Here is a 16,820-nt window from a genome sequence, read left to right on the forward strand (position 1 = left end):
GACATACAGGTCAAAGTAGTCCAAGAAAGAATGAAGAAAAGAAGGTCATCACCAGCTAAATGTACATTTCTCACTGACATCACACATCAAACGGAGTAGCAGTTCTACCTACTACACTTATCTTTACGCTTGTACATTTTTGTGCAACTTTTTGTTTTTCGAAATAGGACTCGGCCCGCTAATATGCACATTATCTTCAGAGTTGAATGAAAGTGAATGATGCACCACTGTATTACAAACAAATTATCAACAATCTATCTGCAGCCATTACAAAAAAAACAAAAATTACAACAACAAAAAGAAACCCAGGAATTCATTAGTGTATAGTCACAGACCACAGTGGAAAACTCTGCACTCATTCATCTTTTTCTCAGTCTGTAGTTTCCAAGACTGATCAATGTGATCAGTGCCAGTCAGTGATAGAAGAAAACTAAAAAAAAAAAGTTACTTTTCACAATTAGGATTTCTAAAATCGTTCTGATTGGCAGACTCGAAAAAAAGAAAAAAGAAAAAGTTTTCTTCACACGTCAACTTCTCCACCGGAGTCCAAAAAAAAAGTAATAAAAGAAATATATAAATCTTCAGTCTTCCATTGATGGCAAGATATAGTGGAAAACCCGGATGCAGGTGTCAGCGACATACATACAGCGTCCACTGAGCTGAAGTCTGTAACGGTGAGGATGATTCTATGGGCACAAACAGCCGCCGCTCTGCACGTGTCGACCAGAAAGACCTACGCTGTCGCGGTCACGTCTGATGCCGCCTTGAAGCCACGCGAAGACAGAAAGAAAAAGCTTGGCTTCATCTTGTACTGAGTCTTAACATTAAAAAGCGTCTTGGGGCGGAGGAGGAGGGGGGGGGGGGGGGGGGGGGGGGTATCTTGAATAAGGCATTTCACTCCACTATTGCTTGAGTCAAGACTTGCTTCTTGAAACAAGGTGATGATTGGTGATGGGAACAACCATGCAAAGAAATGTTATGCAATCATGGCATCGTAAGGCGCTTTGGACATTCACAAAATGTGGCAAAGAAAGAAGAAAAAAAAAAGCCAAATTTGAATTTGTGGATCCTTTTATCTTGAAGGGGAATACGTGTGTTGTTATAAGACTCTGTACAAGATCATTTGTAAAAAGGTAGATAGTTAAGAGGTACACTCATAATTTACACGTTGGCAGCTTTTTTTTTTTTAAATATGCTGATGTTCGTCTGTGATCCCTTCACACCGAGATAAAAACAAAAAAAAGGGAGGGCGGGGGACGAGGCAACTTTTCAGAGTGTCAGTGAATGCTCGCTCACTGCTCACAGTTTGTACTTCAGCCGACATCAGCTTTCAATTTGGGCAAAAAAAAAAAAACCTGGAGGGTCAAATTCTTCTCAACTGCTTAGCTTTAGTTACCCTCTGATGCTCTGCAGAGACCGACGCGATGGGAGTCCGATGGTGTCAGTCACCTCTGTGCTTTTTTCCCCGATAAACTACAAAATGTTATTCTCCCGACGTAACGGCAAGCAACGATGAAGAAAAAAGACTTTTTTTTATGTCACCAGACGATCTCCGAGGTGGGATGACGGTCAGATATGGTTCACTCGCACCCTGGTATCCAAATGTCTGGGAACGTCGAAGATTGTGCTGAAAGTGCTATTTTTCAGAAATGAATTGTGGGTTTTTGTGTATGTACTGGTACACAAAATGTACTGTGTGTGTGTGTGCATGTAGGTATGTCGGTACACTGTGCATGTTGGTTCTCCTTACTGGGCTCTCCTCCCTGCTTTGATTGGAACCGACACTTGAAACATGAGATAATACTGGATTCAGAGTTCGACGACAGAATGGTGGTTTCAGTCCGGGCAGAGAAGAAATGGGCTGACTTGGTTTCTCTCTTTCGGCCCACGTAGTGCAATCAGTCAGAAGAAATAACAATAAAATAAAATAAAATTATAATAAAGAAATGAAATCTAGTGGGAAGTTGGAAATGTAAGAGTCAAGCCAACCGTTGTTTCGCTCCGTCTTCAAACGACAGTCTGTTTTTGATCTGTTCTGGGTTTTTTCAGAAAGTAGAAAATGAGAAAGTGCAGATGGAGCTCGATGCGTCAACAGGTGGGTTTGAGGGGTTACCAGTGGGTTTGGTGGTTACCAGTGGGTTTGGTGGTTATGTGGCCAGGTCGATCGCCCCCCACGGCACCAGTTCGGTTTCTGTAGTCTTTCCCCCCCAAAGTGCCAGGTCATTTAGTCATCGTCTTTTACCTTCTCTCCATCTCTTCTTCACAGTATTTTTTTTGTTTTGCATGCAGGGTCATTCAACCCCCTATGATGCTTTAAGGCAGGGGAGGGAGACGAGCAGAAGAATCCACCAATCGGGAGGGAGAGCCAAGTGGAGGAGGCAGGCACGTACGTAACTGAAGATGAGTCCATTGGTCGGTCAGTATCTTTAATCCTGCACGCCCCTAAACCAGGGGGACTTCAAGTCACTGCAATGGGACGTCCACTGCTGGCCCTCAGACCGCCGACACCTGTTCGTCCTCTGTGAAGAGACAAGACGGTGAAAGGTTACATAGACGGTGGTGGACGTGCAAAGTTTGAGAAACTCAATTCAGAACGTGGTTGAAGAAAGTGTTCAAGTTGGAAACCAAAAGGAGCAGAGCAGCCGTGTTTAAGTGAGGATGAAAACCCGTCTCAAACCATGACCTTCGTATACTTTTCCTAGAGCATGCCATCATTTTCTTAGGTTGAGACGTGTCATTGTGAAAATAAATGAAATAAAACTAGAATCATTTAAAATCATCTTTAACTCGACAGCAACAAAGAACATTTTGTCTTTGAAAAAAAAAAAAATATATATTTTCCTGGATGTCCACTGGATGTGGAAGAGTTGCATCTCAGGTGTGCAACTCCTTTTTCCTTTGTAAAGATGTGCTGGATTTGGCGGCATCTAGTGGTGAGGTTGTACATTGCAACCCAGTAAAACTTCTACGCAGCGTGAACTACGGTTGCAAACGTGAATTTCTGTCAACAGATCCCCCTAAATGCTACACACCGGGCCTTTCAGTGCATTTATTCCTTAGCAGCCAAATACGCAATATAGTTTTGAGTTAAATGCAGACTTTTTTTTGTGTTTCCCAAACATATTCTTACCGTTAGCAGCCCATATGCAGTGGTTGACAGCTCCTTTTCTCAGTCACTGTACTACCCCATGTTGTCCTTAATCTCTATTTCCTGTATATCAGCAGCAGGAACAGTTTAAGTCTCCTTCCTATTTGTTAGATAGAGAGATGTATACTTTATTCATCCCCAAGGGGAAATTTGTTATTTGTTTGTTCACCTTCTCTCACTTACTACTTCGAAATATTTAAAAACACAACACAGACGCATCCCGGTGGACGTTGGGGGTCGGAGTCGGCTTTCTACGAAATGGAAACGTTTTCAGGGAAAGAAACAGCCAAACTATCGTCTGTTTCCTCAACCTTTTTACAAACAATGTGTGACAAAATGTTCTTTTACTGTGTAATTTACACGTGCTTAACTGTCCTCTGGATAAAAAAGTATTTTAAATTGGATTCCAACACCAATTCTAATTTCAGACCTGATCAGAAAGTGAAAACCCTTTTGAAAACCACCGGTTCAACTGCATGTATCAAAAGTGCTGCCACAAACACACAGAATTCATCCAGAGTCACTGTAGGCGAGTCGAGTGCGTGCCGGTGCAGGAGAATGGAGGTGCATGTTTCTCAGGCATTGAGTTGGATTGCATGGGTGAGAGGGGATCGACCAGCGCTGTGCCTGCTGACGGCCCAGCGTGTGAGGCGGGGAGAGGGGAGAGCAGAACGTGTGGTGGCAGAGAAGGGGTGAGTTTCTGGCCGAACCAGTATGACTCATGCATGATGACATATCGTGGGTTAAAGGTGGAGGGTCCCGCTCCAAATGAACAATTCCCAGATCATAAATACAAAACAAAAAAAAAAAAGGTCTGGATTTCTCTTTTTTATTTTAGAATTTCTTTTGATTCGGATTGATTGTCATTGTAATTTGAAGTGGGACCGAGCCTACTGGTGCTGTGGGAAGTTGTGCGAAGGAATGATCAGTCTCAGTCCAAAGTGTGCTCCTGATCACATGCAGGTTCATTGGAGTGGAAGGAGGGGGGGGAGGGGATGGGGATACCTGATAAATTCGTTTTTACCTGCCTTGGGGAGAGGGGCCCTGCCTGTTTACCCCCGTACACACACTCTCATGGTCTGGGAGTCTCGGGTGTATGCTGTGCCACTGGCTTTGGCTTCCTCAGAGCGACTAGTTTGGAAGACAAGGACTCACCCTCCTCTTCCTCCTCTGCCTCTTGCTCGTCGGCCGGTGAGCGCGTGCGGTGGAGGCCGCCCGCCCGCTGCTTGGCCCCCTGCTGGGCCTGGTGGGAGTCGGGCGACTGGGTGACCATGCGCGAGCGCTGCAGCGCCGTGGAGTAGTCCGGCGGCCGGCGGCCCGTGTGGGGGGCCGCGGGCGCGGGAACGGACGGGGCCGGGTGCTGCCCTTCAGCCAGGTCGGAGATGGTCAGGGCGGTGTAGCCGGGGGGAGTCGGGGGAGGCTCGCGATAGCGGCTTTCTTTCCGCGCTGAAGGGAACACAAAAGGAATGAAGGCTCAGAATACTTCCCACTCGCTGGGAATACTTTGTAGGAGAGAGAAGAATGATTAAACGCAAAGAAAATGGTCAGCATCTTGAACCCTCAGGATGATTTTTAGTGATGATTTGCATAAAAATGCACAATATCTGAACTAATTAATGACAACTGTTTGCCTGATGCAGGAGTTTTTGCATTTTTAAGAAGTAGTAGTTCAAAGCTTTCTTGCGAAGATAGATGCCAAGTTAGAGTCATTTAGCTGATCTCAGCATAAAGACTGGAAACCGGCGGAAACAGCTATTACAAATAGTAACTAATTATGTCATATCTCATTTGTTTGTTCTATACAAAAACTAAAGTGTAACAGTGAAATGTTGGGGTTTTATGGGAGATTATGTGCCTTCATATTTTAGATTTGTGATGAAAACCTTCACCACTATAACTAAATAAGTTTCTTCTATAAAACTTAATCAATCGTCCATTACAGCAACCGGACTGTGAGGTGCAGTCACTCACTGAGGATGCCTTTACCCCCAGTGGTGATGGGTGATGGGGAGGGTCGGCCGAGGTGCTTGGCCTCCTCTGACCCGGTGGATGTGATGCTACTTGTTTCAGGATCTGCGTTGACGTCCTTCCCTCCTCTCCTCTTAATCGTTCCAGTGTCTCCCTCAGAGTCCTCTCCCCAGTACGCAGCCGAGGAGGAGGAGGAGCTGGCTGACGCCCAGCTCCCCCTCGCCTGGGCTGCCCACAGTGCAGCGTGTCCCCCTAATAAGGCCTCCTGTCCGCTGGGAGGGAGTCCCCCGATGCCGCCTCCGCCAAAAGCCAGAGTCTCCCAGCTGCGGCCCTGCTGCATGGTCTGGATGTTGTCGTGGGAGCCGGAGGAGCAGGAAGTCCAGGAGCCGCGGCCGCTGTCTGCAGCATCAAGGGAAACCCGATCGCCCTGATCCTGAGTCAGCTCCTCTGAACTGGGCGAGGAGAGCACCGTTGGGCAGCCGGTGTAAATGCCCCGACAGTCCTGCATCGATGAATACGACCTGCGATATGACACAAAAGACCAAGAGTTACTCAAATGCTAAGGGTCACATGCATAACGGAGCTCGACTCCACATTAAAACTACTCCGTTCCCTACCCGAGGCTGTACTGGTCGGGGTCGGTGGTGGCTCTTCGCTCCAGCCGCTGTCCCACGATGTGCGATTCCCCGACTCCTCCGGAGTGACGGAGTCTCCTCTCGTCCTGGGCCATGTCGAAAGAGGAGTTACTGACGAGGCTGGAGCGGGAGGAGATCTCACTGTGACCGGAGTCCGAGTAGGCGTCTCCCATCCTGTTGTAACCTGGAGGAGAGAGGAGGGAGACATGTTAAACTATGGAGGAAAGGAATCGCTCAGACCTCGGTCCCATTGATTTGCTTTCGTTGCAAAAAGTGAACCTGACAGATTAAATTCTCAAGTCTTGTGGCATAAAAACTTGACCCTACAAGGATGAGAAAGCTCTAAACATGGCGCTCCTGACATGCTGACTGGGTCTGACTCAAAGCTCCACACATCTAAATAACTGACCGACTCTTCATAAATCCTCTGTAATTCACGTATCCTATCTCAGTCGGTGTATTTAAACGAGGCATCGCACACGGGCTGCAGGGATAATTGTAGAGCGCCATTTCCAAGTAAGCCAAACAGCCGTTTAGGGATCAGTGCGTCGGATTCCTACTGAAACAGCAGTTTGCTTCAGGAAGGCGTCGAAAAGTGTGGAAACATTTAGGAAACGAGCGCGAAGGGAGTTGAAATTACAGGACAAAGTCTGTAAAAATATAGAGAAATCACTGGTGAAGATTGCTGACACACGTAAGAACATATTTTCTAGTTATAGGTGAATGTTACTGTGGCATTTGCTGTAGCTCAGCTATAGAGTAGAATGGCCTGAGTTTCCTCAATAACCTCCTCAATCATGTTCATAACTATGAATCAGAAAAAAGAAGCTCTAACTATTAAGAGCTGCTAGCAGTGTAATGTAATGTAATGAACACCTAGCAGAGGAGCTGTTCCAATAGGACCACTGAACAACTCAGTGGTTTTATCTGGAACCCAGTTGGGAATTTGGTGACCTTTACGTCATAAAGTGCAAAGACAGCGGGTCCTATTTTGAAGGAAAACTACTAGTACCAAACTGCATATCTGGAAAACATAATGCAATGCATGCTGGCGGCCACCAGGTGGCATTTGTGTCCCACTGACAGCGAAGGAGCCTGAAGATGGTGTGGGAGGGAGGGAGGATTATTGGCTTACCCTTCTTGGGTGAGCTCTGTGGGGAGGTGGGAGGGGAGGAGAGCTGGGAGGAGGCGTTGGACACGGTGTCCTCTGGCTGCCTGCGGTGCCTTTCGTTCCCCTCCTCCGACAGAGACAGGATCTTCTTCAGAGAATGAGGAGAGCTGGTGCCTGTGGACATTTACAAGAAGATGAGCAGAATTAGCATGAGGAACACTGCCATCGCCAACACTGCCATCGCCACCACCCCCACGGGCGGGGATGCTAAACAGCATTGTCTGGGATTTTTTTGTAATGTTTTTTTTTTTTGCATTTGTTTGTTGTCAGACAGCCTCTAGGTGGCAGCACTGGCATAGAGCAACTGGCTCTGCTATTGTCTGCAAATAACAGGATGAGGAAGAGAAGGCAGGGTAATGGTGGCACATAGAAGGACAAGAGAAGAGGAGCTTTTATGAAGACCTATTGCCACTCAAGCCTCAACAACACTGTTATACAAATGATGTATGTGTTGATAATAGTGTATATATATTATTATAGGGACTATTGTAGCCACTATTATAAAAAGTAAGATGATTTTAGCTGAGATATGATGTGATGTCCCTCACAATAGAACATAAATGCAGCAGTAACTCTCGTGGACTGTGCAGTTCAGTGGCTGGAGATACTTTAGTAGATGCATTTATACACATTCCTCGATGCAAATACTTTCCTGGAATATACATAAAACTGATGAATGTACAACATGTAATGGGGTACCTAAAAATAACGGTTCTAGGAATACATTTGAATATATTCCATCATCTTAGTCTCACCGAAAGGGGGCAGATCTTTGACTGGCACTTTTTTTCGGGATGGGTAAAGGGCCACAGCCGGGACCTGGAGTGCCTGGCTTCCTTTGGCCAACTGGCCCCTCTGTTGGCTGGCCGCTCTGGACACGACTGGGGAAGTGTCTGGTCGTTTCCCACCAGCATTCTTGGGCACTGAGTAGAGAGAGAGACACATTTTAGCAAGAACATTTGTATTCACTTGCCAAGGAGTGCCTTGTTACTCCGATGGTCCCACCCAGTCTGTGTCTCAAGAGAAATATATACGCAGTTAAACAAAATCAAGACGTGTGTGTGTGTGTGTGTGTGTGTGTGTGTGTGTGACACTAACTCACATGTGCTGATGGAGGGTTCGCACTGCATCGAGAGCGTCTGCAGACTCTCCTCGTTCGTTTCCAGGCTGAGGTTGGACAGGTACTGCTTGACCTTCCTGGCCATCTGGGCGTCCTCGTAGAGCTTTTTGGCGTTCAGGAAGGAGCTGCGTCGCACCCTCTTCTTGTGCCCGCCCGTCTGCGTGACGTCGAGCACCGCCGCGTTGGCGCTACCCTGGCTCAGGGACCTGCTCGCGCACACACAGGAACCCACGAGGACACGGAGAGGAAGGCAGACATGCAGACACGAATGCGGACGAAGACGCACACAGACACACGGAAAGAACAGAGAAAAGAACTCGTTAACATCCAGCTTGAAGTGTGTGCAGGAGCCTCTTCTTGAAGAGTAAACGTACAGGTAGAACTACGGGGCTACACAGGGAGCCTGGTGTTAAAACGTGGACATGCAGAGAGCAGCTTGAGGAATTCCTCTCATCTCCAAAACATTCCAGTCATTCCAGACAGCGGGGTGGGGAGTGATGGATGATGGCTGTAGTCAAACAGGCGAGTCGAAAATAAAGGGGGGTTGTAACCGTGTAGCCAGGTCATAGTTTACATTTCTGTGGCTCGAGTCAGAGCTCGTAGTAGTAGTGGACAGTGGTACACTTGCACATGGTCTCAGTCAAACAGTCCACAAACCGGTGTTGGTCAATGAGAAGTCAAGTTTGTTTGTAATCAGTGAGACATTCAAGGCCTTTCCTGAATGGATGGTTGAACAAGTTTTGCTTTGTGTTATTATGTATGGATACTTATTTCGTTCAAAGAAAAAAAAAGGTTCATGTAAGTATTACGTTCGTATGTTATATGTAATTATAACTTCGCACCTTGTATTCCCGAGATCAAGATCTCATAATTACGAGATACGGATCTTGTAATTGCAACGTGGCTTTCTCATAATTACAACACGACAGAGTCATAATTATGAGATACTGAATTTCTTACTACCAGAAAACTCCTCTTACTTAATTCAACGTGCGTCCATATGTTCTCCATTGAACGCTTTATGCACAAAGATCTCCCCTCTGACCACAGGAATGTAAACCATGAGAAACAAAACTTTATGTCCAGAATATTTGGCTGTTTGGAGGTTTGACATACAGATAAAATACAGGGAAAAACTGAAGCTGCATGCACATTGTTAGGTAAAACATGTCAAGAATGGTCACATCAGCAACAATATTAATTTGTTGCATGTTTAGGATACATGGATTAGTTTTCAGCGAATTCATGTTGGAAGCACAACAGCTTTCATGTTAAGTTTACAGAACGTAAAAAAAAAAAAACGACTAAATGTGAGCATAAGTGACCTTTGTTTCATTCAGAGCCCTTTGGTGAGGGTCAGGCACGTGTTAGTGGGAGGATTCAACTCAAGCTGATTAATGGAACCAAGATTTCAGAAAAGAAGAAAAGAAGCACGCAAATTGGCGTAAAAAAAGAGGCCGTGGTGCAGGGGAGGGCAAAAGGTTGGAGGGTCACCGAACTTACCCTAAACTTCTCCATTTCTTCTTCCTAGAGGGCGGGTGCCATGAACAGAGAAGCACGGAAGGGCAAAGGGTGGATGAGTAGAGGGAGAAAGAGACAAAGCTTAGGACAGGAAAGATCACCAAGATCACCAAAAAGAGAAGCAAATTTCACCCACGTTGAAAGTCAGAGAGGAAATCAAATGGGAACACACCACTACGACGTGACATCATTAGACAAAGACACACTTTCACAGGAGCGCTGTGCACAATCTTATGCCAACAATGTGTACGGGGGGGAAACAGTTGCCAGAGGAAACGGTTGCCAGAGGGAACAGCTGCTTGAAAGAAAAGCGTGATGCGGAAATCTTCACTGAATCTAAGTGAACCGGCTAATGATTGGTCCTACAGAGAAGGCGAAGGATCCTTTTTTAATCTGCAATCTGGCGTTTTTCCTTTTTTGGAGAGGTCGTCTTACCGGGTCCGGAACATGAGGGCCGGGTCCATGTTGACGGAGGCCATGCGACCAACATGGCGGATTTCTTTGGCGATCATCCTCAGCTTCTCAAAGTTCACCAGGCCGTCCACTTTAGAGTCGTTGCCTGAGAAATAAGGGGAGGAGGAAAGGGAACAGAAATTACTCACACATTACACAAACAAAAATCTGATACTACTCTGCCAAGCTACAACTATGAATGTGGTTCAAATAAAGTGAGGACCACAATCTGGCATTTTTGTTTGTAAGAAACATTATTATGGCAAAGAAATGTTTAATTTCTAAGGAAACCGCAAGCAAAGTTTACAGTCAGCGAACAACAATGCAAGAAATATATAATAATGACAAAGCTAGCTGGTCATTAGCTAAATCTACATTTACCTACTTTTCCCTGTATCTATATTACACTATAGATACATGTATTATACCTGTACTATTAGTTGAAATGGACAGGAAAGGTGAAAGAGCTTATTTAAAAATAATAGAGTCAACGGCATTGAGTTCTGGGTCAAATAACATCCATAAAATACTGACCTAAAAGGGCACAATATGTCAATATTAAAACGGATCTTTGTGCTACACAGTCTGGCTAACTAGCCTAAACACTTCAGGGCAGTAAAGCTATAACTTAAGACAGTGAAATAAGTGGCATGTGTACTTCTAACAGCAGTTGTTTCATTCTAGAACGTGACATTTATCATTTCATTCATCATATGGCTAAATCATTTACAAAATACGACCATATTACAGGTGGGATGTTTTTATATCATCCTCTACCTTCATGGAGGAAGGTGAGGTCCTTCTTGATGACGGGGAACAGGGGGATGATCGGCGGCTGGAGGTTCTGATTGTTGAGGACATTCCTGTACTTGGCCATATTTCTGGAGGGGTCGAAGAGGTCCTGCAGGTCCCCGAACAGCTTCTCGTACTTGCTGGGTAGCTTCTCCCACGTCCCCCTCAGTCTGGACACTGGAGCCAGGTTCAGACCACTGTGAGAAGGGAGGAGACACATTAAAACACGGGCGCTATTTCTAACACAATGGCACAATGTATAAATCCTCGTTTTCCCCCTCACCTGATGATGGCGAACATGGAGTTGAAGTTCTTGCACTCGCGGCAGTGCAGGGCGATCTTGATGAAGTGCTTGACGTTCTTCATGCGTTTGATCTGGTTGGGCTCGCGCGTCACCTCCGTGGCCACCCAGAAGGTCTCGTGGTTGATGGCCTCCTCGAAGCGCTTCAGGCTGAACGAGCCCGTCTTGGAGCGCAGCTTGAACAGGTCGTCGATGTATTCGGTGGGCTCGATGGCGCAGAAGAGCTCAAAGGCCCGCATGGAGAGCTGAGTGGCGACCTCCACCGTGCTGAGCTGCAACATACAGATCTGGCCTTCTCGCAGGAGGTCCTGAGCGTCGTCGTCGGAGCATAACGTCTCGGTCTCCATGTTGCTCTTTAGGTAGTATCTGAAGAAAGAGGAGAATGTGCGGTTTGAGATTAAGCACAAATGACGCTGGTTTCATCTTGGAGGATTTTCTTATTTTCTCCATTTGATATTCTAAATCTAATACATTTTTGTTTTTCCCCAGAGAAAATACGTAAATTAAAGCCCTCCTTGGGTTTGAGGTCAGGCGATAAATACAAATATTTTTCAATTGCAGCTTTATTCAACCAGGATTGTCTCTTGGGTTAAAATAAAATACGTTGTATAAGAGTCCTGGCCTAATTGGCAGCACAATTATGTCACAAAATCATAATTTTGAGGAATAAGAAAGGTGGAAAAACAATAATCCTGACCAAAAGAATAAAATAAGGTGGCACTTAGCACATCCAATTCAAGATGCAATTACCTGCCACTCAGCTGGATCCTGTCAGCTAGTTTCGACAGCTGGTCCGGTAGCCGCCTCTGCTTGATGACGCCCTCCGGTGTGACGGACACCTCACACAGAGAATAAGCCTCTGGTGCCGCCGTCAGGGCAAACTCCCTGATCGCCTGGGCCACCACCTCCTTCGCCGTCGTGTCCTTCCCGATCATGATGTACCGAGACTGCTGGTCTGCCTTGAAGACTCTCAATACCTGGTCCGACATATCTGGGGGTGAACAGAACACACAGCGAGGCGACATGTTTACTCATCAGCAGCGGTTTTGTTAAGTAAACGGCGAGGATTTTTTTTTTTTTGCCGTTTGTTTCCCAAAATTTATGAAGAACCACCTCCGTCAGAGCATCTTTTTTGTTGTCACCCTCAAAGTGAATTTCCCATCATGCATTAGTTTGATCAGAAACACAACCTCACCGATCACCATGAAAAAAAAAAGAATAAAAGAAAACCAATACCCATGTGCCCTCAGAAAATGCGAAGGTCAGCAGTCAGTGCAATGCTGTTAGCTTTACTTCATTAGCGTTTCACAGGCATGAATGCAGTTTAACTGAGTTTGTGTTATGTGAACAAACTAAAGTACAGCTGATTAATGTCTGACATCGAGACCCACAGCATTGACAAAGACGTGACTGTGCCGAGAGAAGCAGGATCCCATGAACGAGAAGATACTCACTCGGTGTGACGGGGGCTGGAAGAACACAAACAACATGTGATGGACAGGAGTTAGTGGAGATGGAGGTATAGAGACCGTATGTCTAGCATTGGCTAATTCATTTTATCTGACTGCAGAAGTAGCTAACCCCCCTCCAATAGTTTTGGTTGTGGCCAGTGAGCAGGACGTGTTTACAGCAAAGGATTTGCAGAATGGTGGATCAATATGAAAAGACACCTTGATCCGTGTGGCATTTAACTCTCCCCAAAGAAACAGGCAATTACATCCAGTTGTTAAATCTTCAAACAGTGTCTCAATTAAGTTCATGTTTGATTTAAATAGTCAATTGTTGTTTACAAGGTCAAAGTCCATAAAATAATTAAACTTTTATGAGCTACGGTTTCATGACAGCGGGGCAAACTCCATCTGCTGAAGATCCAATGTTATGATCAAAAGCTGTCAACTGATTTCCCAAATGAATTTCAAGAAATGTACCATATCACAATAAAAAAAAACATATTATGCTTTAAGATTGTGTCCATATTAGCTCCTGAAATGATTATTAATCCTTCACATCTTCACAGTGAGGAAAAAGCCCATTAAAAAGGTTTTAACTGCTGCTAATACAAACTGTCCGTTAAAAAAACCCATTATATTGATATTTTAAAAAAAGAACATCATCTTTATTGTTAGATTTTATCTGCTAACGATGATGTTAAAGAGGGAATAACAATGATTTGTTACTCCACAACCTCCCGGTGTCTTATTGCCTCCACACAGCAGCTGAATACGCACCAGGCTGGTTGTTGAAGTCGAGGATGCGGTGGTGAGACTGCAGGAGGTCGGGGTTTGACGACGACAGGTTCCCACTGACGGGCAGCGCTGGTGCGATCTGTTTGGACTGCTTCATCCCCACGATGCTGTCGTCCTGCGATTGGCCCACGCAAACGTCACTATGGAAACAGGAGGGGAGAGCGCATGGGAGGGGTGAGACGGCAGTTCTGTCAACAAAAGGCAGGGGGCGATATTTGTGTTGGAAGCTGTGGACGCCTCTGGCCATAGACTATATATTCTGCAAGGAATAAACCCACAAATTTACATCTAATATTGGGTGATTGGATAGTCACAAAAATGTACCCAAAAAAAGAATCAGCTATGTGCTGAAATGGGACCAGCACCTTCAATCTCTATTCTAACAACGTTCAAAATATACACTTTCCCCCTGAACTTTTATTCAAGGTTTTCCTGCAGTATTACATAATACTTTGAGTATCAAGGAGTTGAACGTCTAAATCTACACTGATGAGCTGCATCGGGATCCGTCTGATTCAGCTCGGCAGGTGATTGATTTGATCGATCGCGTCGTTCGTTCGTTTTGCATAAATCAGAGTCCCGCAGACACGGGAAAAACAAAACTTTCGGAGCTTTTTACGATTTGGGAAACAAACGGCCCAATCAGTCTCAATCAGACGAGGACGTGCGGATCGCTGGTTCCTCTCTGCAGCACAAGATTAATCAAAACGTGTTCCAGGGAAACCGTGGACTGCACTTGACTCATTTGTCATCACATTTCTCTCTCTCTCTCCCCTGCTTTTCGCATCCTTTTGGTACAAAACAACATCAGACCCGCTACACGTCGGCGAATAAGCAGCTGTGTGCAGTTTACTGGTGCCATCAAACATAATAATGGGCTACTAAAATTTGAAATCTCAAACATTTACCTCAGAGTCATCTAGAAAATGTCAACATGAACGGCTATCTCGCACAGCCTTACAATAAGGTAGAGAGGTTCTTCTTCATAAACCTGACAGTCCACACTTTATTAGGTCTCCTTACTTGTAGGGTTTAGGCGGCAAGATGCTGGTGAGCGTCTTGTCGAAGATCTTCTTCAGCTTGTTGCGGCCTCCCACCGAGTTGCTCTTGGCTTTCTTGCTGACCTTCTCCAGGCCCATCACCTGCTCCACGTCCACCGCCAGGTCGGGGATGGAGTACCGGCTGGCCTTCTTGATGTCGCCGATCTTCGGGAGGTGGGGCGCGCCGTTCTTCCTGTCGTGTTCCTCCTCGCCGTCCACCTCGTGGTCGTGCTCTGGCCTGGTTAGCAGCTCTTTAAACACTGGACAGAAAGGAAGGGAGAACATGAATAACCCGAGTCTGGCTATAACTGATTTAATACACCAGTTCCCTTTTGTTTTTTGGTGTCTTTGAACAAAGCAATGTCTACTTGAGACCCGGTTAGATGTATGTAGCAGTTGTCAATCAAAGAGTGCTTTTCCTAGCTAATGCTCTATTTATTTATTTATGAGTTTATATCATCCATGAATTCCCAAGAAAAGAGCAACAATGTAAGTAAATGTCAGGAGAAGGAATATTACTTTGTAGCTCACCACCCAACCAATTTTACAAAAATTGGACACGGTTGGTCTCATAAATATGATGAAACTTTACCTAAAAGGTTTGTTTTCACAGTTATGGACAAGTGGGTGTTGTTCTTCAGAATCTCGTTGGCTTTGATGAGCTGGACATTTTCAAAGTTCTGCCCATTGACCTCCAAGATCTGCCGAAAGAAGACAGAAGAAATATATCAACAGTCCATAATACAGAACTCGTAACTCTCTCTCAAAAAAAAAAAAAAAAAATCTAAAAGTTATGCACGTGGATTAGGAGTCAAATTGCTGCACCGGTGAACAGAACATCAATCCTTGAACTAATGTAAATGTCACAGGTCTCTGAACTATATTTTATCCGTTGAGCAAAGGTGCAATCATCTGTCGTGTTACACATCGTGACATTCGGTCCAACACATCGTTTTGACACTAATGCGCTCCGTGTCACATTCAAATTGTCTGAGCAGCTTGACCTCTACATCTGGGCCGGATATTTGCATTTTAACACAATCTGCTCAACGACCTTTGCCGCTTCCTGTTTAGTGGAAGAGGAAGTCATCCTCGACTGCAGCGCGAGTACAGGCCACGCTCTGCTGCCGTGAAGCTCAAACGTCCGTTTTGGGACGAGCAGTGAGACGTTGCATGGAGTTTACTACTCAGGGGCGACCGCTAATGGCTTGGTGACAAAACGAATGTCACTGCTACTGAAGCTCTGGAACGATAGCTCCTGGGTCATAACTGAAGCTGCTAAAGACATTTGGAAGGTGTGAGCAGGGTACGGGAGAGTGAATGCTTCCAAGGATGCCAGCTTCTCCGCTTCCTTTTTTCCGGAAACAGCTGCAGGGGATGTTTTGGAGTCAAGAGGGCTTAACTGGCATCCAGACACTCTCAAGATGGTTTCAGGGATTAAGGGACTTTGCTTAAAACCCGGAGGACTGCAGAGTGTGAAAACGGTTGAGAAGTCAAGTTGCGAGAAGAAAGACAACACGGGGTTGCCCGCAGCTTCTGGTAAGTTCAATTTAAGACTTCAACTTTTTTTTTTTTTTACTTTAATGCTAGTTAGAGCAAAATGTAAAAAAAAACAATTTCACAACAAGAACGAGCTTCCGAGCCAAGAAAAAAAGATAAATTCATGTGCTGGTCTGTGTAGCAGACGGGATTTTTTACTTACTACACTTGTAGCCTACAGAAGAAAAGAAGCTGACTTTACAGTTCCCCTCCCTGCAGTTCAAAAAAGGAAATCCCAGGATTTTAACAAACCGCAGGCACTTTCTGCCACCGGAAGCAATGTGTGCCGTCTGACAAAGGAAACGGAAGTCATCTCACCTGATCGCCGCGCTTAAGACCGACATCTGCTGCCTTGCTCCCAGGCTCCACGGCGTCAAGGAAGATGCGGAAACCTTTCTCCTGCCCTCCGAGGAGGCTGAAGGCCAGCGGGGAGTCCCTGGACGGCTTGGTCAGCGTCACCAGCCGCGGCTTGGCTTTAGCAGCACACGCTATGTTTAACAGTCTGAGGTGGCCACACATTTTCTGAAAAAAAAGAAGCATACAACACATGTGAGGAAAGTGCAATAAGTGGCATACACAACATATATATATATATATATATATATATATATATATATATATATATATATATATATATATATATATATATATATATATATATATATATATATATATATATATATATATTTTACATGATTAATCCTTTGTGCGAGTTGTTCCACTTACTTCTCTCTCCAGATTGCTTTCAAACTCTTCCAGAAAGTGAGTCATGGCAGCGTCGCCTTCAAAGTCGTTGAAGTGATTGTTTACCCACAGCAAGACTACCCGTGTAACCTGCAGCAGTCACATGATCAGCAGGGGTCAACATACAGTTTACTGCTCGACT

At 45.2% G+C, this 16,820-nt stretch overlaps 1 protein-coding gene across 2 annotated transcripts in view; it reads right to left on the bottom strand.

Moving 5' to 3' along the window:
• Window positions 1–4,220: 4,220 nt before the first annotated feature.
• The window catches only part of rapgef2b (Rap guanine nucleotide exchange factor 2b), a gene marked incomplete at its 3' end in the record, with an annotated part of 94,751 nt that continues 82,151 nt past the window's right edge, over window positions 4,221–16,820 (bottom strand). For both annotated transcript variants that reach the window (XM_079228415.1, XM_079228416.1), the window contains exons 13-28: window positions 16,661–16,768; window positions 16,253–16,456; window positions 14,988–15,096; window positions 14,379–14,655; window positions 13,338–13,495; window positions 11,860–12,100; window positions 11,092–11,475; window positions 10,794–11,005; window positions 9,999–10,122; window positions 9,546–9,569; window positions 8,025–8,248; window positions 7,678–7,845; window positions 6,887–7,036; window positions 5,734–5,935; window positions 5,120–5,637; window positions 4,221–4,594 (exon numbers count right to left, since the gene is read on the bottom strand). In XM_079228415.1, coding sequence (XP_079084541.1) covers window positions 4,221–4,594; window positions 5,120–5,637; window positions 5,734–5,935; window positions 6,887–7,036; window positions 7,678–7,845; window positions 8,025–8,248; window positions 9,546–9,569; window positions 9,999–10,122; window positions 10,794–11,005; window positions 11,092–11,475; window positions 11,860–12,100; window positions 13,338–13,495; window positions 14,379–14,655; window positions 14,988–15,096; window positions 16,253–16,456; window positions 16,661–16,768 — 3,477 coding nt within the window. The remainder of the gene's footprint in view (window positions 4,595–5,119; window positions 5,638–5,733; window positions 5,936–6,886; window positions 7,037–7,677; window positions 7,846–8,024; window positions 8,249–9,545; window positions 9,570–9,998; window positions 10,123–10,793; window positions 11,006–11,091; window positions 11,476–11,859; window positions 12,101–13,337; window positions 13,496–14,378; window positions 14,656–14,987; window positions 15,097–16,252; window positions 16,457–16,660; window positions 16,769–16,820) is intronic.

Source organism: Taurulus bubalis (genome assembly GCF_910589615.1).
Source record: "Taurulus bubalis genome assembly, chromosome: 13".
Classification (NCBI taxonomy): domain Eukaryota; kingdom Metazoa; phylum Chordata; class Actinopteri; order Perciformes; family Cottidae; genus Taurulus; species Taurulus bubalis.